We start from the raw sequence: 27,141 nt of genomic DNA on the forward strand, positions 1-27,141 counted from the left end.
TAGGAATATTTTATTCCCAAAGGAGAGGAGCAGGAGAAAGCCAGCAGGTGTAATTTCGAGGTAGAAGAACCTAAAGGTCCTAATAGGATTTCCAGGTGTTTTCTGTAGGTTATGCGCTATAAACCTTTGTCTCTGTCTCAAATGGAGAAATGTGCAATAATTCCATATATCTTTGAAGACGGTGTTGTATTCTGGGGAGTGAGAAAATCCACGGATTATTGTTAAAGGTGACAAGTGAGTTTTATTAATCAGTTTGCATAACTGCCTTGCCCCGGGCTATCCCAGAGCTAGGAGCAGTTGCAGCCTCCAGAGGGTGTTTCTACCCTTTCTTCCCTTCCACAGACTTATTCTGTCCACAGGCCTCTGCAGGTCTCTTAGTCCCCACAGGCCTCTGTTCTTCATAGGACTCTCCCCTCTCTGAGGGACTCCACTTTCTACGTGGCTCTCCATGGGCTTCCACTCTCTGCGTCTGATCTGGCTTCCACAGGCCTCCGGCTTCGGGCCCCTCAGCAGGCGTCAGGTTCTTCTCAGCTCGGCTCTGCTCTGCTCCTCTGTCGGCTCTCCTCGGGCCTCTGGCTCTTAGCAGGCCTTGGCTCTGCAGTCCTCTCCTCACTTCCTGCCCAGAGCTAGGCCACTCTACCCTGCATTCTCTGTAGGCCCACACTCGGGCCTCCCAGTGCAGCTCATCCAAACTTGAGCCTCCTCTCTCCGCAGGCCCAGGCTCAGCCTTTCCTATCCATAGGCCCAGGCTCCCCTCAGGCCCAAGGGGAATCCCCAGCACTGCTCAGCTCCAGGAAGCACCTCCTGGCGCCTTGCTTTCTCCTCTCTTTCCCCTTCTCTCCCAGAAATCCAATTCTCTTATATAGCCCGGCTGCCTGCACTCTGGGGGTGGTGGTTCGTGCCCCTCAACGTGGGGGTCCCTATTAGTCGACTCATTGGTGCATGGCAATGACAACAACATGGGGCAGGGCTTCCCCACCTCCAGGTTATTACAACTGGCTATAAGGAAACAACAAGGCACAGGTTTCTGTAATCTATACATGCAGTTTAAATATTACTTTTGATACATTAGGCATTTGTTTACCACTTTGGTGCACTGAGCTGAATATTCCCAATAAATATACTCTGTGTGTGTGTGTGTGTGTGTGTGTGTGTGTGCTGAAACTGAACCTAGGGATTCAGGAATTTAAGTTCAGCACTTTCTCACTGAGCCACACCAGAGACCCCCAAGTACTTTTCTCAACTAATTTTGTGGCTGGGTCTGAGGAAGTTTTCAGTTGTAATGTTTTCCTCATACTTAAGAATAGTAGAAACCATTGATGTAAAACATCACAACTCTACCTTCAAATTTGTCCTGAGATTTTTCTTTTCATATCATGCAAAATACTCTACAGCAACTCTATTGTGTCACTTATGCTGGAGTTGTAGAAACAGGCAGACTTTTATTTGACTTTAGCAAAGTATCTCCAAATATCACCACTGAATAAATATGTAAAAATATGTTCACTTTAAAATTCTCATATTGACTTTTTAATTGTATGGGAAAGTTCATTTGTTGCAGAGACAGAACATGCAAATTCAGAAAGACTGACTAGGTTTCTTTTTTTTTTTTCTAGGCACTGTTATGTGGTATACTTGTCACATATTCTAGGGACCCACTGAGGTACTTAGAAGAAATCATGGTTATCATAGAAAATGGCCTTGAAAATCTTCTGGGGTAAATATTGTGCTAATTGATGATAGTGAAACACTTTAAGGTCAAAACACTCATTGAATAGTATCAAAATAACATCTTCCCAGTGGCTGTATCCAATTTCAGATTATTAATAATCCTTCTTTAGGCTGTTAGGCCCTAACGACAAATATAGATAACATACATGCTCAACTGTGAAATACATGCTACTCTCACCAGTAGCGAGATTATAGGCCAGATTATTTCAAATTGAGGAGGGGAGAAAGGAAGTACAACCTTCTTGAGGGACTCACAAAGTCTTGGATTCATAGTGTTAACAAAGCCCTCCTAGTGATTTGGACCTGCCTGCTTCTCTTAAGGGGACATGTCCTTTTTCTCTCCTCCTTTCTATGCCACCAAGAAGAGCCAGTGCCTTAATCAATTATTGTGAAATTAATTTTAACATTGTTTTATGATTTTGTTACAGGAATATGGGCATTGAGCCATCAATAACAAAAATATAGAAGATTATCTGAAACTTACATGCAATGACTTTTTGGACTGGATTGTCAGCTGTAATTATTAGTCATAACGCATTTTGAAACATATATAATCTTAATTTTTGGTGGAAATTCTGAAATAGGTTTTAGATTTCATGGAATGTCTGAAGTCAGACTATTTGAATAGGAGGCACCTAAAAAATGAAGGAACAACATAATGCACACAACCCCACACCCCCCTGCCCCCACATACACACACAGCACATCCTCAGTAACTTCCCCCATTTTCCAGGAGCTCATAGACATTTGGTCTTTCTCATTCTTAATGTTGACTTTCCCCTTTTCTCTGTTTCCTCCCTTTTTGCATAAAAGTATCTCTTAGGAAAGGTTAAGGGAAGATGTTTTCTTTCTAATTGGATTCCTTTGGTAGTCAGTCTTCCATTCTCTGCTGGCTACCTTCACAGATGAGGCTAAAGGAACAATACTCATAAAGATATTGCCAGATCATTAATGAGACTGAACTTGAAAGCCAGACCTGATTGTCCTTGAAAGGAGCAATGTTCTCCAGCAGCTGATTTTGATCCTGTACAAAGGGCAAGGAAGGAGCCAGACTTTTAGAACAAATACTGTGAATGTAAAAAGAAGCTAAAATAGTTAAAAGCCCATAGTGGGAGAGAGACCAACACATATTTTCTATGGGAACCATCTGCTCCAAAGCACTGACTAAGGATTGCAGTGGAATTAGTATAATACTTTCTGAAAGAGGTGTTCCTTTTCCTCACTGTGCTCCAAGAGTGGAGCTGAGGATTAGGAGGGGCATAGAGTGGGTCTTCCTATAGCCAGGTTTTCTCTAGTGAGCCAAATCCTTGGCCTAGCTGCTCAATATTGTTCAAAAACAGCATTTCAGGTGAAATTAGCTTCTAGTCAATTTGAAACAAATTAACAGAAAAGCAACATTCCTGTGGTAGTTACTCAACAGGGGCGATTTTTCTTTTTCTTTTTTTAATGTCAGATATGGGGCTTGAACTCAGTGCCTGGGCACTGTCCCTGCCTGAGCTTTTTCCCTCATGGTTAGCACTCTACCATTTGAAGCATAGCACCACTTCCAGTTTTCTGGTGGTTAATTGGAGATAAGAGTCTCAGGGACTTTCCTGTCTGGGCTGGCTTTGAACCATGATTCACAGATCTCAGCCTCCTGAGTAGTTCCAAATACAGGTGTGAGCCATGGGCACCTGGTTTAACAGAGGTGTTTTTGTGTGAAGCATGTGGCAAGAAAATAAGCACTAGCCTGTTAGAAAGCATTTGGGTTTGAGAATCACAGGTCCTGTTCCTTATTCTCACATATTTTGGCTTCCATGAGTACATGCATTTTCAGAGAAATATTACTGGCAATAAAATAGTCCATATACAGAAAAGAGAAGTTTGGGCCACCCTGGTAGAGCTAGAAGGATCAGACTACTGGTCTCCTTTTATAGCAGCTCAGCATTAAGTTGTGAGGCCATGATGGAGAGGAGGAGGTACTACTAAGAAGAAGAAAGAGATGAGGTCACCATCTGCCTAGCTTGTCTATCCAGCCTGGTCCCCACCCTGACTTATGCTAGTCCAACTTTAAGTCCTTCCAAACTCTATACTAGAATAAACCATTGTATCTAGATACAAATATTGTATCTAAATGTGAAATGTTCTAAAAATATTTGCCACACATAAAATATTTGTTCCCAATTATCCAAGGGTGTAGGGAAGTCACGTGTAAGATTCTGTAGTGAGGCTTCCTTCTAAGTAACCCTCAACCCTAAGGTTCTTAAAGCACTGAATATACCCTAGTGTTGTCCCAGTTACTTTGTAAGGTAAAAAAAAATCTTATTTGTTACCAGAAAAAGCCACTTTTATTTAGAACCCATGTTAAAGTACTTTTTACTCCTGAGAACAATATGTATACTATATCTGTGTTGCTCTTGCAAGAAATATAAAAACTGTCAAATATCGCATTGCTTTTGGGCTTGCCAACCTTGAAGATGCTCAAACAACCTTCCTAGGATACATATGATCCTCACAGCCCTCAAGACTACTCCCTCATAAAGCATTAGGAAGCCTAGCAAAAATACTAATGGGTAACTGAGTGGCTGGAAACAAAGTTCATTATGTCCCTGAGCTCACTGCCATAGGGTGGAATGCTTTGTCTAGGATGAAGTCATCAATTACCGCATTTTACAGGAAACTGTACAACAAGTGACAAAATAGAAGATGAAAAAAAAACAGTGAAAATAATACATGTTTTCCTTTTTAAAAATAATTACTTATTTATTGTCAAAGTGATATATTTTTTCTTAAGGCTATTAGACAAGGCCAATTGATTTTCAGGGAGTCAGATCATTAGCCCATTCCTTGTTGAATTCCGTATGGCTATGAGTAGAGGTTCTTCCCCCAATCTACAGAGACAAAATAATTTCCTTGTCAAGTTTGAAGAGCAGAAAGAATAAAGCACATTAAAGCTTTCTAGATTTCATTTCTATCTCATTCTGATTTATTTTACTTAGATAATGACTTTTTCCTTTCCAACCATGGCAGACAACATGAATTCAATATGATCTCTTGACAACTCTACATGAACTGAGTTAAAAGCATCCAACAAAACTGCTTACTCTAAGGACTATGTAGGAGACACACTTCGGGCCTCTACAGAGCAGGTGACACTTGGCAGGATTCTCTGCTTCTTCTTAATGCATTTTGAGCCTTATACTCTCTTGATAACACTCAAGTAAAGACTGGGTGTTAAATAAAGCTACACACACACACACACACACGCACGCACACACACACACACAAATATCACTTCAAAAATAGCCGAACAAGAAAACCATATAAGTATCTAAACTATGAGCATCATAAGGCAGTTGCTGATGTGTGGAAAGCTAGTCGAGGTCAAGTGATGACCTTACTAGTTTATCACTAGTTCTATCAGTGTGTTTAGAGTGTTTCCTATATAGAAAACATCCATCAGCTTTCCAGATTATTTTTGGAGCAAAAGCAAAAAAAAAGATGAACAAATATGATTAAAAAACAGAATTTGAAGATTACTTAGAAATGTAGAACTGAGGGGCTGGGAATATGGCCTAGTGGCAAGAGTGCTTGCCTCCTACACATGAAGCTCTAGGTTCGATTCCCCAGCACCACATATATGGAAAACGGCTAGAAGGGGCGCTGTGGCTCAGGTGGCAGAGTGCTAGCCTTGAGCGGGAAGAAGCCAGGGATGGTGCTCAGGCCCTGAGTCCAAGGCCCAGGACTGGCCAAAAAAAAAAAAAAAAAAAAAAAGAAATGTAGAACTGACAATATTCCTGTCATACTAGACAAGTACTTTTCCCATATGCTCACAAATATTAAAAAGCAATGCTCTGTCAGAAACCAGATTATGTATGCCATCAAGTATTGACTCCCTAAAGGTTAATCATTTCCATTTACTGTAGAAATATGCACCTCTACTCAAACCTGTAACAAATTACATCTTGAAAAAGCTTTTTTTTTTTGCAGTATCCTCTACTAAACTTTGCAATTGCTCTTGCTATATGCCTTGTTTTCAGAAAGAAAATAATAATCGTATGTATAAATCTTGAAGTTTATTGTTTTAGAAGACTTCAAACCTAGCACCAAATGTCATTTCTTAATTTCCACTCTCAAGACTACCTACCCCACAAGTGACAGGGCCATGGGCTGATCTGCCCACCAGTGCTGCCTCCACAGAGGTCTACCTCCATGTGTCCTTCAGTAACAACCAACTCATCCATTATACCATGTCAAAAGCTGCCTGAGTTGAGTAGTCTTTAATTACCCTTCCCTACTTCTATGTAAATGAAGATAGATGATGTTGTAAGAATGAAAAGAGATGTGTATAGTCTTCCTGGTAGAGAATCTTAAATGTATGTCATTTTACATGAGTATATTGTTCTTCTGTATGTAATCCTAATTTCTTCCTCCCTATTTAGGGCAAATGGCAGTTCCATTTACATTTCATTCTTATCTGGATAAATTTTGGGTTGTCTTCTATCTCATCTTTCAAGTGGCTTCATTTTGTTATGGAATCTTTTTAATGTCAGACATTGCTAAGCCAAATTTTCTGGCCTGATTTAGTTCTAGTACAAACACAAAATATATCCAAATGGTTTGGTTTCAACTCTTGCTGGTTTCCTTCCAAAATAAATACATTCTACTTTGGTGTCAGAGACTTCTGAAATGGTTCCAGACTTTCACAAAAATGTAGATAATCAAACAGTAGTTTAAGAACTTCACCACTCATGCTAAGAAGTACAAGGAAGATGAAGTAGTGTGAAAGAAATAAACATGCAAATTAATTGGAGGGAAAGATGTATGAATGTCAAATGAAAGACCAGTATTAGAGGTGCTGTGCTAAAATAGCAGGTGGAAAATTATGACCTGTAATCTTCAAGGAAACATTGACATGCCATATGTCAAGCAGAACACAGTAGGGGAACACAGGACACATGTTACTGAAAGTATTTTTTCTTAACGAATAATCTGAGGTTGGACAAATATGTATCATTTTGAAGAAAATTTACTGCCTTAAACTGTACGTTTTGGGTGAACAGTTGGCACTGTAACAGGGCTTGTCCCAGGGCCCGGATGGGCCGCAGTGGCAGCTGCTTCTAGTCCAGGAGACCGGGAGGCTTGCATCCTGGAAGAGCCCACCAGGTTGGAGGACCAGGTCCAGCAGACCCACTGCGGCTCCAGTGCAGCAGCTGAAGGAGGCATAGGGAGCCGGCCACAGGACAGATGGCTGCTGGTGCGCACGCGCGAACACTGCCAGCAAGGGTCGGGCCAAGGTGAGTGCTAGGACTTGTCATCAAGGGTGGGCTGGAGGGACACATAACCTGTGGCTGGTCCTTGTTGCACCCTCTGAGGGCGCTTCCGGCCCCCAGAGTTGGCTGGACCTCTCAGTGCCCTGAAAGACAGGCCAATGGCAGACCCGAGTGTGTCACTCATTGGCACACAGCTGCAGGGGTGAGCAACTTGCACACCACACCTCCTGTCAACAGCGATGATTCATCTCAGCGGTGACATCACGTGGTGTTGTCCGTGTCCAGCGCCACCTGAGTCCTCACAGCCTGGGCAGGAGGCCCATTCTTCCTCTCATTGCACAGAGCGGCAAACTGAGGCTTCTGGTTGGCAGGTGGTGAGTGGTGAAGCTGGTCCAGAGTCAGGTCTTCCTGGAACTCCCCACAAAGGCAGCACCCCCAGGCTAGGGCAGATGAGAGCCCAAGCCACAGAGGAAGCCAGCACACAGCTGCAATCGCAGTCCTGGGGCGGCAGGCAGCCTGGAATTGTGGTGTGCCTGGGACTCAGACACTTTGCAGTGCATCCTGTCCTTTAAGTCAACCGAGTCACCTTGCTCATCTACACGGCTGAGGTAGGGCGCAAGTCTCTTTATCTGACATGTGACATATCTGACATGTGCCTCAGGCCAGGCAGTTCCAGGGCTGGGTCTCACTGGTGGCTTGGGAAGGTCTCCTCTGTTCCTGAAATCCACCTGATATAAGTATTCATTGCAAGAATTCACACTGGAGGCCCTGTGGATGTAAGCAGTGTGGGAAAGCCTTCATTTCTTCCAGTGACCTTCCTTTGAGTGTGAGCTTTCAGTTGATAAGGTCATTTTCAAATTTACAGAGAACACACACTAGACAGAAGCCCTATAGATGCAGTGTGTAAAAAAACCTTTCATTTATTCCCACCTTCAATGACATCACACACACACACACGCACACACACACACACACACACACACACACACTCCTGAAAGGAATAGGCTTGTGATAAAGCCTTCACTCAACTACATCACCTGAGTCATGAAAAAAGTCATGCTAGAGAGAAAAAGTATGGAAGCAAGCAGCGTGGCTCCAGGGTAGGTCATCTGTTTGGGAATCAGAAGGCCCTGAGTTCTAACTTCACTACTGCCAAAAAGCATAAAACCTATAGACTATATATTTCCAATTTTTACCATAAAAGTAATCTTAAATCTTGGTAATCCATGCCTTGAATAAACCTTTGTGGGAAGCAGAAACAGGTGGGTTAATTAAGCCCATAACTTGAAAAGCAGCAAGACCTGAATTCAAATCATAGCTCACTAAGAATAAAAACACTAAGTGAATTAAAAAAAAAGTATAGCTTACCAAACTACAGGCAAATAGTCATCAGAGGTAGTTCAGTACAATCTTGAGCACAGACTGAGAGCTAGAGAAGGGAGAGCACAGCACCATCCCCTGGGTGAAGAAGAAGACTGAACAGTTAATCCCCCATCACAGGTTTCATTTTATCCTTTAAAAAAAATTATTACTGGGGCACATTGAGTGCTTAATAGTGGGAAACACCGGGTCGTGGGCACTATCTGAGCTTTTTCACTCAACGCTGAAACTCTAACACCAATTTTTGATTTTGGCTTTGAGAGTCCTCTGATTTTTGCTATCTACCTAGAGATAAGAGTTGCTTAGTTTAATTTCAGCAGAAGCCTCCAGATAGAAGCTTCAGATTCCCTAGTGTATATATAGGCTGCTTGCCTGGGTAAAAGGAGGGGGAAAGATGGAGAGAGAAGAGAAGGGCAGCAGGCTGAGAGAGGAGGTGAGTGAAGCAGAGCAGAGCTGAACCAGACGGGCCAAAGGAGCGAGAGGGGACGAACCCGGACAGCTCCTGGAATGGAGGCTGGCCTGCCTGAGGAGGAGTCCAGAGCCTGAGGCCTAAGGGAGCCACTGTGCCCCTTCTGGATCTCAGATGGGAAATTGAGGTTAGGATTCTGCTGGCCTTTACTACTTGGGCTGGCTTGGAACATAAATTATCAGCCAGTCAGCCTCCTGACTATCTAGGAGTACAGGAAATAAATAAAGAATCCCAAGGGGGGCTTGGAATATGGCCTAGTGGCAAGAGAGCTCGCCTCATATACATGAAGCCCTGGGTTCGATTCTTCAGCACCACATAGTTAGAATACGGCCAGAAGTGGCGTTGTGGCTCTAGTGGCAGAGTGCTAGCCTTGAGCAAAGACGAAGCCAGGGACAGTGCTCAGGCCCTGGGTCCAAGCCCCAGGACTGGCCAAAAAAAAAAAAAGAATCCCAAAGGACATCTTTGGATCACCTAGGTAGATAAATGTTCATAATGAACCTGAGTATATGTTCTAAGTGTCATATCAAACACGTGTTTGATCTTTACCTGAACTGAACGAAAAGAGTAGTCTATTCACAGTAGCTCTCCTGGGGTCATTCTAATAACAATGGCAATGTGAAAGCAGAAGTAATAGGCATATTGCAGAATAGGACAGGTGTGAGTTTTGGTGAAGTGTTTGACCTTAGGCTGACCTTTGACACTGAATCTAGCCTCCAGCCATTTATATCTATGTTGGTGATTTTTTCCCCCCAATCTTGGAGTTTAATTCTGGGCCTGGATATTATCTCTGAGCTCTTCAGCTCAAGGCTAGCACTCTTCTACTTAAGCCACAGTGCCACTTCCAATTTTCTGGTGGTTAATTGAAGATAAGAGTCTCATGGTCTTTCCTGCCCGGGCTGGCTTTGAATCCTGAACCTCAGATTTCAGCCTCCGGAGTAGCTAGGATTACAGGCATGATCAACCGGCGCCCAGCTTTTTTTGGTGATTTTTGAGAAAGGGACTTGCTTTTGTTACAGACAGGAGCCTGAACCCCATCTTATTTTTCACTTGTCAGCTTAGCTGGGATGAGAGGCATGCACCACAACAGCAGCTTCATCTCTTGACATGAATTCTCATGGACTATTATTCCCAGGCTGCCTACAAACTGCTATCTTCACAATTCTAACCTCACAATCAGCTGGGATAATAGAGGTCAGTATCTACATATGACTAGATTGCAATGGATAGAAATTGAGACATCTAGATAAGAAATTCACCTTTAGTCCTAGGTGAAGAGGCTGACCCAACCCAAGTAAGCTGAAAGCAGGTTGAAATGGAGCTACTTCACTTTTGCAAAGGAAATGGTGACCAGCCTAAAGTTTCAGAGATAGAGTAATTTAAGGTAAATTAATTAAATAGGTAAATACAAGTCACACTCAGAACAGAGAACTTTACTTACCTAAATGGCATTGCTTTGATTGCTTCGTTCACTGGAATTGTCATTGCTATTTGTAATCACTAGCCGCCAATTCTTCTGTATGTCTGCTTGTACTTAAACAGAATTTGCCTGAGCACCTAGGTGTGGTCATGTCATTTTTGCCTTTAAAAACCCAGCCCTACTAAAGTTCCAGGCTGTTCTTCACATCCTGATGGTGAGGGATAGACACTACATGCAGCTAAATAAAGGCTCCTAGCCTGATTGTGAACTGGTGACTTTATTTTGTGGGTTTGAGTCCCACCTGGTTGGCCAGGTTGCTACAGAAATATCCAAGGTCAAAATGCACAGCCACCTAGAAAATTTGTACTGCACTCATGATAACTCAAAGTGTCTTGCAAGCCCAAGGCTAAGGCTCATCATCCTAGCTAAGAAGGAGGCTGACATGTGAGGATACCCATACAAAGGCACTAGAAATCCCTGGACTTATAATCTTGCATGAATAACCAAGGAGATAGAATTTGGGCCTTGGCCCAAATGGTAGAGCACCAGCCTTGAGTATAAAAGCTAAGGAACAATGATCAGGCCCTGTGTGCCACGCTGTGTCCAACACACACGAAAGAAGTGTCTGGAAGGCCAGGAACTAAGATGAGCATGGGGGCGACACCCATATAAGCTGGGGCCCTGGGTGGCCCTGACATCACAGACACCATTGTGAGGTAACAATAACCATGACTGTATATATACTGGGTGGTGACAGGTGGACTCTTGTAGGTAGTTGGGTGGTTGGAGTTTAGTTGGTTGGTTACGTGGTGATTTGTTGGTTTGTGGATTCGGTTTGGTGATTTGGCGTGGATTTTGGGGTTTGTGGATTTGGATTGAGATTTGGCTTTGACTTGTGGACTTTGGGTTTTTTTTGGGGGGTTTGACTTTTTTTGTTTTACTCTTTGTTGTTTTAGCTTTATTTCCTTTATATTACATTTTCTTTTAATTTTTGATTTATTTCACGTTTATTATTTTAGTTTTACTTTTATTTTACTTACATTTTCTTTGACTTAATTTTTTTTACTTTCCTTGTTCAGAATTAGATAGCATTTAGGTCTCTTGTTCATTTTATTACTATTATTATTCATCTAATTCTTCTACATTTATATTTTAGGTTTTGTTAGCTTAGGTGTTTATTAGATAGTAGTTACATTTTATTATTCATTTATTATATACTTACATTTTAGTGTTCATTAGAGTTATCATAGGCTTTGTAGAGATTTTAGTCCTTTATTACATATTATTTCATACCATTTCATTGTATTTTATTTGTGTATTTTCTATTGCATTCCATTTCCTTGTATTTTACTGTTTGTTATATTTGATTACCTTTGGTTTCATTTTCCTTATTTGTTCATTTATTTTCTCCCTAGACAGCATCGCTAGGGTGCTGTGTAGGATGACTAGCAAGAGTAGAGAGGTGATGTCCTCGTGGCGCCTTTGGTGCAGGTCCTTAATCAGAGAGCTACGCCAGGCTCACTACGAGGTGCTGAGGACCATTAGGTGGGGGGGCTTTGCCTCCATCAAGTTGGCCAAGCACCTGCCCACGGACTCCCTGGTGGCCGTGAAAATCCTGAACAAGAGGGACATAGAGTGCTTTGCCTCAGAAGTGGACATCCTAAAGTCTGTGGAGCACAAGAACATCGTCAAGCTGTTCGAGGTGGTAGAGACACGGGGAAAGTTGTACTTGGTGATGGAGTACATAGATGGAGACCTAGCGGACCATGTACAAAAGGTGGGCAGGCTGGAGGAGGAAGAGGCCAGGCCAATATTTTGGCAGATTTTGAGGGGCGTCAAATACTGCCATGACAATGGAATTGCTCACAGGGACCTCAAGGCAGAAAATATCCTGCTGGACACAAGAGGCACAGCCAAGCTCTGTGACTTTGGGCTGAGCACACGGTTCCTGCCACGGCAGCTGCTGGACATGGAGTGTGGGACAATGGCCTACTGGCCACCTGAGATGTTCAAGCAGCAGAGGTACCAGGGCCCCAAGCTGGACGTCTGGAGCCTGGGTGTGCTCCTCTATTATATGGTGATGGGAGTCCTCCCCTATGATGGCAGGTCAAGGCTTGTACTGAAAGAACAAGTGGTAGCCGGAATTTTTAAAGTCCGAGAAAGCTTCTCCCCTGAGCTTCGAGGGATTTTGGCCTATATGATGAGGGCCAATCCTAATATAAGACCAACTGTTTGGCAAGTAATGTACCACCCCTGGTTTAGACACCATGAGGCAGCCATACCAAGTCCCAGGCAAGAAGTGCAGGAGCAGCCAGACCCTGCCATCCTGAAGATAATGTCCACCTACCTGGGATTTGCCCCAGAGGAGGTGCGGGAAGCCCTGTCTGGCAGGAAGTTTAATGCTGCCATGGCCACTTTCCAGATTCTGCAGCAGCAGCAAGACCTGGGCCAAGATTTGGCCTGCCTGGTGAGACGCCCCCTTCCTGGGCCTCCGCCTTGTCCCTCACCTGTGCACCCATCCTGTCGATATGTGCCATTCAAGAGAGCCAGTGCTCCTGTGCGCCACCCTGCTGCTAGCCTGCCTGCTGAGCAGCAGCAGGAGGAGGGTGGCAGGAAGTTTGCCAGGTCTGTGTGTCTTCCCTTTGTCCTCTGGAGCCGCAGCACATCTATCACAGATGGGGAGACTGAGGACAGCCAGCCTCCCCCTGCTCCACCAGCAGCAACAGTGTCCCTCCCCATGGGCCAACCCACGGAACTGATCTGCATGACCCCTGAACAGGAGAAACATGTGGGCAGCAGGATTGATTCCTTCCCGGCCCCTAAACAGGAGAAGCATGTGTGCAGCAGGGCTGAATCTCTCCCCGACATCTTATATAATACGTGGACACGGGGCATAGAGGGGGAGAGGGCTATCAGCTCGGCTGCCCCACATCTGGAAACCTCTGTTCAAGAATGGAAGGACCCAGGGGAGACAGAGGAGAGAAGTGAGCCAGCCACCAAACCAACTGCAGCAGAAACACCCACCACAGGCACAGAGGGGGAGAGGGCTATCAGCTCGGCTGCCCCACATCTGGAAACCTCTGTTCAAGAATGGAAGGACCCAGGGGAGACAGAGGAGAGAAGTGAGCCAGCCACCAAACCAACTGCAGCAGAAACACCCACCACGGGCACAGAGGCAGCAATGGGGGGCAGCACCCCTCCTTCCTTGGATCCTACAGGGGCAGAAACTTCCATAAATGGGAGAGGCAGGCATTGGAAGAGGCTGAAGAAGTGTATTACTAATTGTTTGAGAAAAATGTGCTGCTGCTGTCTTCCTGGTCGAGAACTTTAAAGTGTGTCATCCTTTCAGTGGCAACCAGCAGTGACAGCCTGGCTACAAGCAGGTGGGTTCTGAGCTCTGTTTCATTTATGATTCAATGAGATCATTTTAGCTCATCATCCCCTAATTCACAGTTGCCTGTTGGTATTGCAGTGACAAGGTTTAAAGAAAGGAGGGGGCAGGGTGAGGCAGAAGGATGAGTGAAAGGATAGAATTTCAGAAGGAAGGGATGTTCACCTGTCAGGGGTAGTACTGTTTGATTCAGTCCCTGACTTTCCTTTCTTCCTTCAGCTCAGGTGGAGATGCAGGAAAACAATCACCATGCTGCTTGAAGACGTGCCTTACAGCCTGAACATACCTGCAGACCATCGTCCCTCTTCCTACCTCGAAGAAAGTTCATACTTCACAGATTTCTTTTCCCTTCTTATTTTTTTATTTTTCCCACATGGTATGCATTTTGCACTACCATTCCTATGGTGTCTCCCTAATTTAATAAATTGATATTCCTGAGAGATTACATGTGTTCTGCATTTGGGTATTTCATTTGTGCCATGATTACTGATGGGTTTTTTTTTAAGTTGTCAGTTACAGTTACATAAGGTAGTGAGTACAGTTCTTGTCAAACTTGTTACCTCCTTCAATTTTCTTCTACCTTCAATACTCCCCCTACCCTTTCCTCCATGTACAGTTAAAGTGTTGACATAAAAAGTCACATCCCTGGAGCCAATGATGTGCTACCCTTGGCTGAGGCAAACTGAGCCCCTGCCAGACTGTTCTGGGACAGGTAGATCCCGCCATCATTTACATAATGTACTGCAACCTGGTACTTGATGCAGGAGAGGTACAGGCAGCTAGGCCTGGCAGGCCTTTAATGCCACCATGGCAACTTACTTGGTTCTGCTCCAGTCACAGGACCAGCGACACAACCTCTCTTGCCTTGTGAGGTTCCCCACACTATGCCTCCACCATGCATGTGGCCCGAACACTCATCCATCCACAATGCTCCCCTAAGGAGGCAGAACAGAAACAGGGCAGGTTCTCTCCACAAAATTCTCTATAATACTTTGACATGAAGCATAGACAAGAAAGAGAGAGGGAGAGAGAGAAAGAGAGTGCAGCTCACCTGCCCCACTTTCAGAAGCTTCAGAGCCCAACTGAAGAGACCCAGAAGAGGAGGAAGAGCCCAGGAAGTGGCCCTCACACCTGGCAATAGAGGAGTTCACCTCTAGGCCTCTGGAGGAGGAGGAGAATGAGGAGGAAGAGTGCCCCTTACTTGTCTTAGGTCCAGAGCTTCAGACCTTAATTGGAGGGGCACAAAGGAGAAGGAGCAGAGCAGCAAGCTGCTTCCTGTTGAACAGTAGCAGAACATTAATGAAGGATCACAAAGGCTAAGATGAAGGGTGGAGCTCTTTTCCCTGGGATCCTATTGTTGCAAAAACCTCCATACCATCTGATCAGCTCATTGCTTTGATACAGATCCAATAAATGACCATGGCAGGAAGGAGCTTAACAAAAGTATTGATAGGCAAGGCTTTGGGAAGACTCTGATTTTGTTGCATGTCTCCATGAAAGAAGATCCCCAAAGAAAGAGGTTCCCTCTGTTAGTGAAAAAAAAAGAAGTGACAACCTGGAAACAAGTAGGTGGTAATGGGCAATGTGACCTTGAGAGGCAAGAGCTGATATATTCTCGAATGACAGATGTAGTGGGCAGGTTCATGGCAAGGAAATGTTTTCCTCAGTGCTGCAAGGACTTTTCTTTAGTGCTGCAAGTGCTGACTTAATGACTGCCCACTTGAGCAGTCCCATCTCTGGGGCAAGTGATGCTCCACTCCTGCCTAGGCAGCCCCACAAAGTCCTCACCAGACTGTCCAGGAACAGCCAGACCTCGCCATCCTATACACAATATGCTGCAATCTGGTACTTGACCCAAGTGAGGTGCGGGCAGCCCTGTATGGCATGCCCTTTAGTGCTGCCAGTGCAACTTATCTGATGTTCCTCAAGCAACAGAACCTGGGGAACGATCTCTCTGCCCTCGTAAATGCCCTCTCCTTGGGACACAGCCTTGCCCCTTATCTGTACATCAGTCCTCTTACAATGTTTTCCTAAAGAGAAATAGTGATTTTTATTGTGCTGCTTGCCTGCCTGCAGAGCAGCAGAAGTACGAGTATGCCAGGAATCGCACAATGTCTGCGTCTCCATGACACCTCTGGAGCCCCTCATCAGAGGGCCAGGGAGCAACTGAGTGCCACAAGCCTCCTCCTGCTCCAGCAAGATCAGCTGCAGTAACAGCAGTCTCAGTCTCATTTCTCTTGATCCAAAACAGTGATCAGACCTACTGGAGCACTGAACAGGAGAGGCAGGAGGACGGCAGGGCTCATTCTCTCCATGTATCCCCTATAACACCAGAACATGGAGACTGAGTGGGAGATGGAAAAAGCTTGTTTCCCCAGTTCCAGAAGTTCATAGTCCAACTTGATGGACATGGAGAAGGAGGAGAGCGGCAAGATTCCCCAAGGCACAGCAATGTAGGAAAAAACCCTCTATGGGCATAGAGGAGGAGGAAGAGAATATCTGACCTACCCCCATTCCAGGAGGTTCAAACCCAACTGGAGGACCACAGAGGAGAAGAAAGAGTGGTGAACCACTTACAGTCCCAAAAGCCGCAGAAAGCCCCACCAATGACACGAAACTAGATATAGAAGATAGCATGCTTCCTCTGAGGGGTCTTAGGAATGGTAGAAACTTCTGTCCAATCTTGTCAACCCACTGGGTTCATTACAACCCCACAGAGGACCAAGACAAGGCCTGAAAATGGCTGAAGATGAGCATTGGCAACTGTTTCAGAACACTGATGCAGCTGCATGCTTCTAAAAGAGAAGCCCCACCCCCACAAACAAAGTGGTTCCTCCTTGTGAGCAGGTGGTAATGGGTCCCTTTAAAGCAGGTTTTGGTACATTCTGAAAAGAATAGGGCTAGTGGGCAGGATGCAGGAGAAGGAAATATTTTTCCACAGAGTTGCTAGGCCTACTGGCTTACTTAATGTCTGTCAATCCTAAGCAGAGACCCCTACTGGGGCAAGTGATGTACCAACTGTGGCTCAGGAAAATGGAGCCATCCTCCCAAAACTCTGGGTGACTTTCATGGAACAGCCAGACCCTGGCATCCTTGGTGTAATGCACAGCTACCTGCGCTTTGTCCCTGGAAGGTGGCAGCTCCCCTGTCTGGCAGGACATTTAATGGCAACTTCTCTAAACCTCCTTCTGCAGGAGCAGGAGGGGTGTGACCTCCCCTGCCTTGTGAGCCACACCTTCCTGGGCCTGACCTTTGCAGCATGTCTGGGTTACTGTCCCCTGCAATATTCACACAAAGACAGTCAAAACTTCTGGAGGGAAGGGGAAGATGGCGCCATCACAATAGGGAGGCACTCCAACTCACTGCAACCATATTGTGAGCTGGGAACTCCAACACTCAACGCCCCACCAAGAGACAGGCAAACTCAACAACCAGAACAAACAGAGAAACACAGGAAATCAAAAACAACAAAGTAAGAAAACCCTATAATCTACACGGAGCTGGAAAATCTCCAGGGTAACCTCCCCACCCCGGCCCAAACATGGCCAGGCTGGAAAAGTGGCCCAGGCACCTGCGAACGGGACCACAGATCGTCAGCAACCAGAGAAGCAACAGCAGAAAAGTACTGCCTAGAGTACAGAGACCAGCCAGCAGGAGCTCCATGGGCCCCAGACTGCACAGAATGGACCAAGACAGATGGCGGCAAGGGACCAGTGGCATGGGACCGAATGGCAGGGACCAGACAACAACAAGGGAACCAGGCGCTGTGGACCTGGAGAGCTGGGGCCGCCACTGCCGCCAAATAATTGCCACACCCCAGCCCGGAAAAGCCCACAGCAGCACGGGACACATGCATAATCCAGGACCAGTAAGTTCCCCATTGCCCCCACTCACCCAAATAGGAGATCAGCTCTGGTAGAGACCAAAAACCTGACTTGGAGCTCTTCACAAGGGGACAAAGAAGTTAGAGCTCCCTCCCCCTCCCCGCCAGGAGGGAACAAAAGAGCCCCACATCTGGTGGCTCTAGGACCCTATAGCTCCTGGGAGAACACAGGAGTTAGCAGTGGGCGGAGCAGCGCCCTGACACCTTAGGCCAGCGTCTCCAAAAGCCCCAGCTGGGGAGCCAGAATCTGCCCACACCAGCACCCCCCGCCCCGCCCCCCCCCCCCAATGATCCAGGGGCTGGCGGGCATTTGACCTCCACTTGAGGTGCTTTGGTCTGCACGGAATTTTTGAAAAACAGTCGCAGGCTTGCTTGTGTGCAATACCAGCCCAGCATGGGTACCTGGGCCTGAGCACATGCCCCCCCCCTCACAGCGGAGGTGCCAAGAGTCCGTGGGCACCAACCCACACCCAGACACTTGAAACTTCTGGGGATCATGCATACCGCCCCCACAGTAGATTTGTGAGAGGGCACAAGCACCCTCCAAAAATTCGGGGCAGCGCGCCCCCCAAAAGAAGCACAAGAGCTCAAATGCACGTGCCCCCAGAGGGCCCACATGGTTCAGCGTTCTAGCCCTCCAGCAGTAGGGTCTTGTACCCACTCCCCCGCGGGAGCACACAAGTGGGCAAGCTGCCCCTCAGCAGCAACACCTGCTTTGATAGTTGTACTCTGCACATGTGGTGGGCCACCCCTCAACAGCAATACCTGCTCTGACAGGAACACTCCCCACAGGTGGGCGAGCCCCCCTCAGAGGTAATACTTAATATGAGAAGTGAGCTCTCTTGACCCACAGCAACTAGAGGGGAAAGAATCAAAGAAGAGAAAAGTCTCCACGCCACACTGAATCAGCGAACTGCAAACCCCCAACAGGGGCCCACAAGGGTCAGCACAGTACAGTGGCAGAGCAAGATCCCACAAAGAAAGCCATAGAACCTAACCACCCTAACTGCGGTGAGGGTAACTGCCTTGGCAACAACCGAGACAGTCACGCTCACCCATAGGGCAATAAGTTTCAACAGCCGAACTCAAACCCAGAGCCAGGATACAAACAAGTCTCCCCTGGTGGACCAGCAGGAACCAGCAAAAAGCCAAGCTACAGGCCCCTGAAAGGAAGTGCAGGATGCAATCCATAACTGCTTTACTCCAGAGGCGTCAATCACAAAGAATTATTACAAATGTCATGAAAGGTCAAGCCAACTCGCCAGCTCCAAAAAGTAGTACGACTGAAGAGGATATAGAGAATAAAAAATCAACTGCAAACCATAATTGTTGGTGGGAATGTAAACTTGTCCAACCACTCTGAAAAGTGGTATGGAGGTTCCTCAGAAGGCTAAACATAGAGCTCCCCTATAGCCCAGCAGCCCCCCTAATCTGGGTATTGTGTTGTCTGAATTAGGGAATGGAAGGGGAACATAAAAATGGTGAGACAAAGGGTAAAGAGTGAACCAACACAACAGCAATACTTTTAAGAAAATATGTTGTAAACTAGCTGGACAACTGGTGTGGTGGAGGTTGGGGAGGAGGGAGAGTGGAGAAATATGAGGAAGTAAGGAGTTTGACAAGAAATGTACTCACCACTTTACCGATGTAAGTGTAAGTCCTCTGTACACCGAATTGAGAATAAAATTTAAAAAATGTCCTTGTCAAAAAACAACAACAAGGGGCTGGGAATATGGCCTAGTGGCAAGAGCGCCTGCCTTATATACATGAAGCCCTGGGTTCGATTCCCCAGCACCACATATATAGAAAACGGCCAGAAGTGGCACTGTGGCTCAAGTGGCAGAGTGCTAGCCTTGAGCAAAAAGAAGCCAGGGACGGTGCTCAGGCCCAGAGTCCAAGGCCCAGGACTGGCAAAAAAACAAAAAACAAAAAAAAACCAACAACAAGCCATGTTATGGAAACGATTGTTATATCACTGTTGTAACTACTTTCAATGTGCTATGTGTAACCGTAGCTTCTATTATTGGTGATCTTCTTGTATGCCCTTCCTGTGGTTGTACCTGCACTATCTCTGTATCTTATCTGAGTACATTGGAAACCGTGTATTAGAACTAGGAAACTGAAAGGGAATACCAAAACTGAGAAACACAGGGTAAAAAAGACAAACGACTTCAAAAGCAATACTTGCAAAACTGTTTGGTGTAAATGATCTGAACAACTCATGGGAGTGAAGGGAAAGAGGGAGGGGGGAAAGAGGAGGGGGAATGAGGGAGGAGGTAACAAACAGTACAAGAAATGTATCCAATGCCTAACATATGAAACTGTCACCTTTCTGTACATCAGTTTGACAATAAAAATTTTAAAAAAAATAATTTTTTTTTTTTTTTTTTGGCCAGTCCTGGACCTTGGACTCAGGGCCTGAGCACTGTCCCTGGCTTCTTCCCGCTCCTAGCACTCTGCCACTTGAGCCACAGCGCCGCTTCTGGCCGTTTTCTGTATATGTGGTGCTGGGGAATCGAACCTAGGGCCTCGTGTATCCGAGGCAGGCACTCTTGCCACTAGGCTATATCCCCAGCCCTAAAAAAATTTTTTAAAGGGAGGAATTGGGCATCCCTGGCTCAAGCTTATAATCTTAGCTAGTCAGGAGGCTGACTGGCTGATAATCTCTCTTCTAATGCAGCCCAAGCAGGAAAGGACAGGAGATTCTTATATCTAATTCACCACCAAAGAACAAGAAGTGTCACTTGTGGCTCAAAGTGGAAGACTGCTGGCCTTGAGCAAAATTGCTCTAAGACAAAGCCCTGGCTCTAGGTCAAGACCATGACCTATCCCCACTCCCCCCCCCCCACAAAAAAAAAAAATCCAAGGGAACACAGAGACAGATGTAGCTCAATAGATTCAGTGTTAAACACACTAATTACCAAACTCCAAATCTTACTACCATTTGAATATCTATCCTATGGTTCCCAAAATGAATGAATAATGTATAATGAAAAGAATAACAATGAATTCAGACACAAAGAAAAATGAATTTATATTCACCTATCTGTACTGCAAAAATAGATTTTTCATGGTGAATTTCAGTTTTTTTAGAGTATTTCCTGAGGGACAGGAAGAAAGAAAAACTCATGCAGAGGTATGGTAAGGAATATTTCTGCCAAATAGGCCTCTTTTTCTTTGATACAGAGAAAAATCAAATTAATCAACCATAACCATAAATACTAATATATTATGACACATATTGCATACAGTTGGCAGCTTATGTCTTCAGTCATAAGGATGATGAAACTCAGGGCCTGAAACATGTGAAACAGGCCCTGATCAAGCGCTGATCAGACCTCACACTAAAATACTTTTTCATTCTGGTTACTACATTCCCTGTGAGGGAGGATGGGCAAAAAGCTGACACTCCGTTAAAGATGAGCACATTGAGTGCAGAGACACATGACTGCAGCCCTCTGTGCTCCTTGTCTGTCTCTCCAAGTTCCACATAACCATGGGATCTCAGAATGTCATTTAACTGAAAAGGACCCCTCCTGTAGCTCACATCAGGAGCAGCTGAGGCTACCTGAAAAACTGCTTTCCTGTTGAGAAATCCCCACTGCAATTATGGTGCAGTATCTGGACTGAGAGAAGAGAGCACAGGGAAAAGTAGGGCTGTGGTAAGAGGATGTAGACTTTGTGGGTGCTGGTAGTTTTTAGCTCTCCTATGTGGAGCAGGGTCCTTAGGTGCAGAGAATAGACTGCTGGAATGGGGCTTGACTAGGAGGGAGAGGCTTGGTCCTGGGTGGGTTCTGACTGTGACCTTACTAAACATACATGCTAGAGCCTAGTCTGAAGAGTGCTGTTTTGTCCTTGTAGAGAGTACAGTTTGTCTATTTCAGACAGGATACTTGCTTAGAATAGACCTTAGGGACTCGGCATTGGAGTGATTCCCTGAAACCACATGGGTACCCACAAGGCACCAGCACTTGTTGTCTTTGCCTGTTCTTGTGGGTCTGCACCTTAGCTGCACATTTCATAATGCTCAGCTGTGAATACCGCTAAGCCCGGCAGGCTAATGGTTGCAGCATTTTTCTTTGTAAACCTCCCACTGGTTGTGGTTTGTTTTTTTTTCCAGTTTCCAAATGGTTATTTTATCAGATTGTTTGAACATTAAATTTATCTTCATTTGCAATCCAAAGTTACCTGAAGTTTTCTGTGTGTGTGTGTGTGTGTGTGTGTGTGTGTGTGTGTGTATTTTATTGTACATTTGTTTTCTCAAACTCTTTGGCACAATTTTCTGGGGGTGTTCGAACTGCCACGATACAGATCAAGAGAGAGCTTTGCTTTTGTTGCTGCCAATTTTTGAGAATTTCAATTTTGGTTTGGGTTGTGGGCTTTATTTTCATCTTTGAAGTCTGCATCTTTATTTGTAACAATCATACTTTTATTTTTCTATATCCTCTAATTCCAGAGTTTTTGTTCTCCCCTCTCCCCTCCTTCTACATTCACAGTTGAACCATGTTATCAGGAAAGGTGCCTTGATGAAAAGATCGGGATAGGAGCTCTGACCATTCGTCAGTGTTTTCCCTAGTTTAAAAAAGAAAAAACAACAACAACAAAACACCCCTAAAGAACGTTTTTACTTTTTTTTTTTAAAACAAAACAAAACAAAACACATCTCTTGTGCTCCATCAGTAGACAGAACTTCAGTTAGTTTCATGAAATGCAACATCCAACCCCTTGTTTTCTAGGAAAAAGAAACTGCAATGACTTGAAGTTGAGAATGTGGATACTGCCTCACTCACACACACTCACTCTCAGACTGTAACAAATCCCTTACCCTCCTTCTAGCTGGTACATATGTAGTACCAAATGACAAAGGTACAGCGAAGGGGGCTCAAATCCCAGGCTCCATCTTTCTCCTCAGTAGCAAAGGCCAGGCTGCCTTTTACAACAAAGCACCACAGCTGAACCCAGGTCCTCCTCCTCTCCCAAACCAGTCATTCCATTTGGCACCAAAGGCAGAAAGCTAGTTCTAGCAACCCCTGGGAAGAGACAGCTCTTTTGTTTTTTGGGGTTTTTTTTGGCCAGTCCTGGGCCTTGGACTCAGGGCCTGAGCACTGTCCCTGGCTTCTTCCCGCTCAAGGCTAGCACTCTGCCTCTTGAGCCACAGCGCCGCTTCTGGCCGTTTTCTGTATATGTGGTGCTGGGGAATCGAACCTAGGGCCTCGTGTATCCGAGGCAGGCACTCTTGCCACTAGGCTATATCCCCAGCCCTCTTTTGTTTTTTAATAAGCAAGTAAATCCATCCTTTCTCTCTTTTCCAAGATGGCCGATGTTATGGTCTTTACAAAGTCAGTGCTTACTTAGCTTACTAACAGCTCTGCTGTTGGTGGCTGTGGCTGCGGCAGGATTTTCAATGTGGTGTTTAAGCCTCACTCATTCATCCTCTTATTCCCAAACATTCAGCATCCCTGCACACTCCTCACTTCTGGGTTTTTCAAAAAAGTGGAGATTTCCAGTGGCAGTCTCGGGTTATCATCCCAATGGTAAAAGATCAAGCTTGGTTCTTTAGTGTCCTCAGTTCTTTTGTTGCCCATGTAGCAAGGGTTTTTGCTTTTTTTTTTTCTATAAAACAAATCCTTTAATTTTTCAAAAAAAATTTTTTTTGGCCAGTCCTGGGCCTTGAACTCAGGGCCTGAGCACTATCCCGGGCTTCCTTTTTGCTCAAGGCTAGCACTCTGCCACTTGAGCCACAGCGCCACTTCTGGCCGTTTTCTAGATATGTGATGCTGGAGAATCGAACCCAGGGCCTCATGTATACGAGGCAAGCTCTCTTGCCACTAGGCCATATCCCCAGCCCTCAAATGTTTTATAAAACAATTTTACCCTTACGCCAGCCTTCAAGATAAGCACAAAATTTATCAATTTACAAATTTTAAAAAAACACAACCCACAACAAAGTTGAGCACCCACTCTGTGCATAGCACTATTCTAGGTGCAATAGAAGGGAATCTTAACCTTAGAAACAAGATTTCACTTTCAGGAAGTGCACTGTCTCCCTTCCCATAGTGTAAAAATAAAGTTCCCATTGCTTCCTACTAACCTGACACTCTTCTGGCTCACAGGAAAGCTAATTTCTAAAAACAATTTTAAGCCATGATGAACTCAGTACCTTAAGAAAACTCAGTACCTCAAGAAAAGTTCTGCATCTTGAAAACAAACCATTCCCAAGAGTAGTGATAAAAATATTAAATTAACTTTAAAGGTGAGTCACCTATGTTACCTCAATGAAGTAAAGACATAAAAAGCAGTTGGCACTAAGATATAGCTATTCCAAATATCTGTGTCTAAACAAATTTAAAAAACTATTTATTTTATAAGAATGTACCCCTAGTCCAAGGTAATTATGTTTTAAAAAAATTTTTGGCCCCTAAATTTACAAAACCCCTTTCAGTTCAACCTAATAAAAGTGATATTTAGAAAATACCCCACATTATTATTCTTGTTTCTCTTTAAAAAGTTCTGGCTCTAAAGCATCGCTAAGGCACGGTGTTCTGGAAGACAAATGTGCTCCTGCGAAGCGTCTGTGGCAGCCACCTTCTTCTGATGAGATGAACTATGTGGAGTCAGACATAAGCTCCCAGGGCGGCATGGAACTCTGTGAGACACTGGACCAGCTGCTGAAACTTGGGCCTCTCCTCCAGATCCAAGGCCCAGCAACATGCCATCACATCAAATAGTTCATCAGGGCAGTTGATGGGCTGGGCTATTCGGTAACCATCTTTCGGTAGGTGGCTATCTCCAAGGGGTCAATGTCCACATAGGGGGTCTGGCCCAGAGTCATGAGCTCCCACAGCATCACCCCAAAGGCCCACACATCGCTAGCACTAGAGAACTCATTATTAACCAGACTTTCAAAAGCCATCCATCGAACTGGCCTGTTTTCATTGTCTCCAAGACAGTGATAGTCCATGGGGAACAAGTCTCTGGAGACAGCATTGCCTGTAATCTTAACTTGAAGGGTGTCATCAGTGACACAGTTCCTAGCAGCCAGGTCCTTGTGGATAACTTCCCTTCTTGCCAGGTAACTCTTTCCACAGGCAATCTGAATAGCCATGTGTACCAGGTCTTGTTGAGATACTGCCTGAGGATTATTGGCCTCTACTAATTTGCACTGCTGTAAAAACAATTTAAGATTCCCCCAATTCATGTAAGGAAGTATCACCATGGGTTTTTCTCCTTCCTCTATACACACATGAGTAATAGGAAGATTTCTGTGATGAAGACCCTCGCAGCTTACAGCTCTCTGTGAGCATCATTGTCACCTGAACTTCAGAAGCCTGATCTTCAACTGTTTTTACAAATATTTGTTTTTCTTTACTTGGATCTTTTTCATCTACTAAAATCCCATGGAAAATATGACCAAAAGTACCTTCTTGAAGTACATCTTTTAGAGTTATCCTCTCCCTAGATATTGCTATATCCTTCACCTTGGCTTTGGCCTCCAACAGTGACACTTCTCAAGTCGTTTTTCTCTATCCGCAAGATAGGATAACCTGAAGAGCTGGTGATAGGAGTTGCATTGTTGGGTGTGTCAGCTCTCAGATACTGAGTTGTCAGGGTGGAAGGCTGAGAAAGCCCTTGGGAACTACTGCTGGCACTGATGCTGTCATCACGTTCAATCCTTTTCATACTATGAAGGTGCAAAACGGCTAGAATTATTGCTACAAGAAATATTACTGCACAACACACCCCTACAGTAATGTAAAACACACGTGTAGAAGTAGTTGGAGCTGCATGTACAGGATCATAAATAGTTCTGCTAGTGTTTTTGTCCAATGCTGAAATTTTTTACTTCTTCAAGTTTTTTTGTAGCACATTTTCCTTCGTTTACAATTTAGGACTGTAAAACTTTTTGAAGAATTTACTGTCAAGTTGAGCTGCATTAGTATCATAACTTCAGAATCTACTTTACCAGTACAGGAAAGCTCGACCCGAAACACCGATAAAGTGCGTGGAACTTCCCCCTGAACAGAAGTGTCGACCTAGGGCATGTCCTTAGCCACAAAATTGTCTACTTGGAATCCTCGTTTATATTCAACCTTGGATGCCAAGTGAAGTGCAGGAAATTTGTCTCACTGGGTACTAGCAGGTTAAACAATATAGAGCGTTGTGACTAATAAGGTCGTTTCTCACATAATACAGTTCTGCATCAAGACCAAAGAGCCTGCGCACCTCGTCCTCGCTCAGGTAGAGGCTCACGCTGGGTCCCGCGGAGCCAGTAGGCAGCCCCGGAGGCTGCAGAGCCTGGGTGGCACTTGGGTAGCAGCGCTAGGCGGCAGCGACGGCCGTGGGGTGTTCGGGCCACCTCAAGCCAGCGGGCGGGAGGCAACCCCGACCTGGCCACGGCCACTGGGACTCCTCCTCCTTTTTGCGCATGGCAGCTGCGGCAGCTGCGGCCCTGACTGAAAGCCGGTGGTGACCGGTTGTCCTGCCGTTGCCCACCCCTGGCTCGGGTCCCCGGCTCCGAGACCCTCACAGCCCCGAGCCCAGCCAGAGGAGAGGAGAGGAGTGGAGCGGTAAGCCTTGCCGGACCAGCCGGAGGAACAGGGCAGAGCCGAACTAGAGCCTGAGGACTGAGGGAGAGTTCCAGGTCCGAGGCCTGAGGCCTGAGGAAGAGTCCAAAGCCTCAAGCCTGAGGAAGTTCCGAAGCCTTAGCACTGAAGAAGAATCTTTGGTCTGAGGCCTGAGGGAGAGTCCAGAGCCTTAGCCTGGAGGAGGAGTCTTAGGCCTGAGGGCCTGTGGTAGAGTCTAAAGCCGTAGGCCTGAGGAGGAGTCTCAGGCCTGAGTCCAGCAGAGAGGCCTAATGCCTGTGGGGGTACTTGAGGCTTAAAGCTTGAGGAGAGGCTAGGCCTACGGGAAGGAAGCTTGCTCCTCTGGAGGTTTGGAGTCCGGGAGGCTGAGGTGGTTAGAAATTTAGGTGGAGGTTCGGAGTTCAGGTCAAGACCTAAGGGTCTGGGTTCTGGGTTCTGGGTAACCCAGGACAAGGTAGCTGCAGGCAAGCATTAGGGTAGCTCTGGGTTTCAGATTGTTAAACCCCTTTGTAAATAAAACCCCTTCCCACCTTAAGTTATGCCTCAGTGGATTATTCTTGCTCTCAAGAACACTATGCCTGCGAATTTTGCGTTGATATAATTTTGCTATCTACCCCAAAACTTTGCTGCTTACATTTTTTCATACTTTTCCTCATGTACTCTGAGGTTTTTGGCAAACTTACACCCAAGGTCCCTTGGAGGCCTTCTACCCTGCCTGAATCCAAGTCAAATAGCAAACAGAATCCTCTGGGGTGTTTCTCTAGCAGCTATCTCCTAGCCACTGCTGCAATTAAACTAAGAAACTCTTTTTTTTTGGCCAGTCCTGGGGCTTGGACCCAGTGCCTGAGCACTGTCCCTGGCTTCTTTTTGCTCAAGGCTAGCACTCTGCCACTTGAGCCACAGCGCCACTTCTGGCCATTTTCTGTATATGTGGTGCTGGGGAATTGAACCCAGGGCTTCATGTATACGAGGCAAGCACTCTTGCCATTAGGCCATTTCTCCAGCCCCTAAGAAACTCTTATCTCCAGTTTGACAA

At 45.5% G+C, this 27,141-nt stretch overlaps 1 protein-coding gene and 1 pseudogene across 1 annotated transcript; one reads left to right on the plus strand and one right to left on the minus strand.

Moving 5' to 3' along the window:
* Positions 1-6,595: 6,595 nt before the first annotated feature.
* Positions 6,596-13,580, plus strand: LOC125345276 (sperm motility kinase 4A-like). The gene is made up of 3 exons (XM_048337497.1): positions 6,596-6,680; positions 6,774-7,007; positions 11,665-13,580. Exons 1-3 carry the CDS (start codon positions 6,596-6,598, stop codon positions 13,578-13,580), a joined length of 2,235 nt encoding a protein of 744 aa, XP_048193454.1.
* A 10,557-nt stretch (positions 13,581-24,137) lies between these two features.
* Positions 24,138-26,761, minus strand: LOC125345285 (annotated as a pseudogene).
* Between the last annotated feature and the right edge of the window lie 380 nt (positions 26,762-27,141).

Source organism: Perognathus longimembris, chromosome 2 (assembly GCF_023159225.1).
Source record: "Perognathus longimembris pacificus isolate PPM17 chromosome 2, ASM2315922v1, whole genome shotgun sequence".
Lineage (NCBI taxonomy): Eukaryota > Metazoa > Chordata > Mammalia > Rodentia > Heteromyidae > Perognathus > Perognathus longimembris.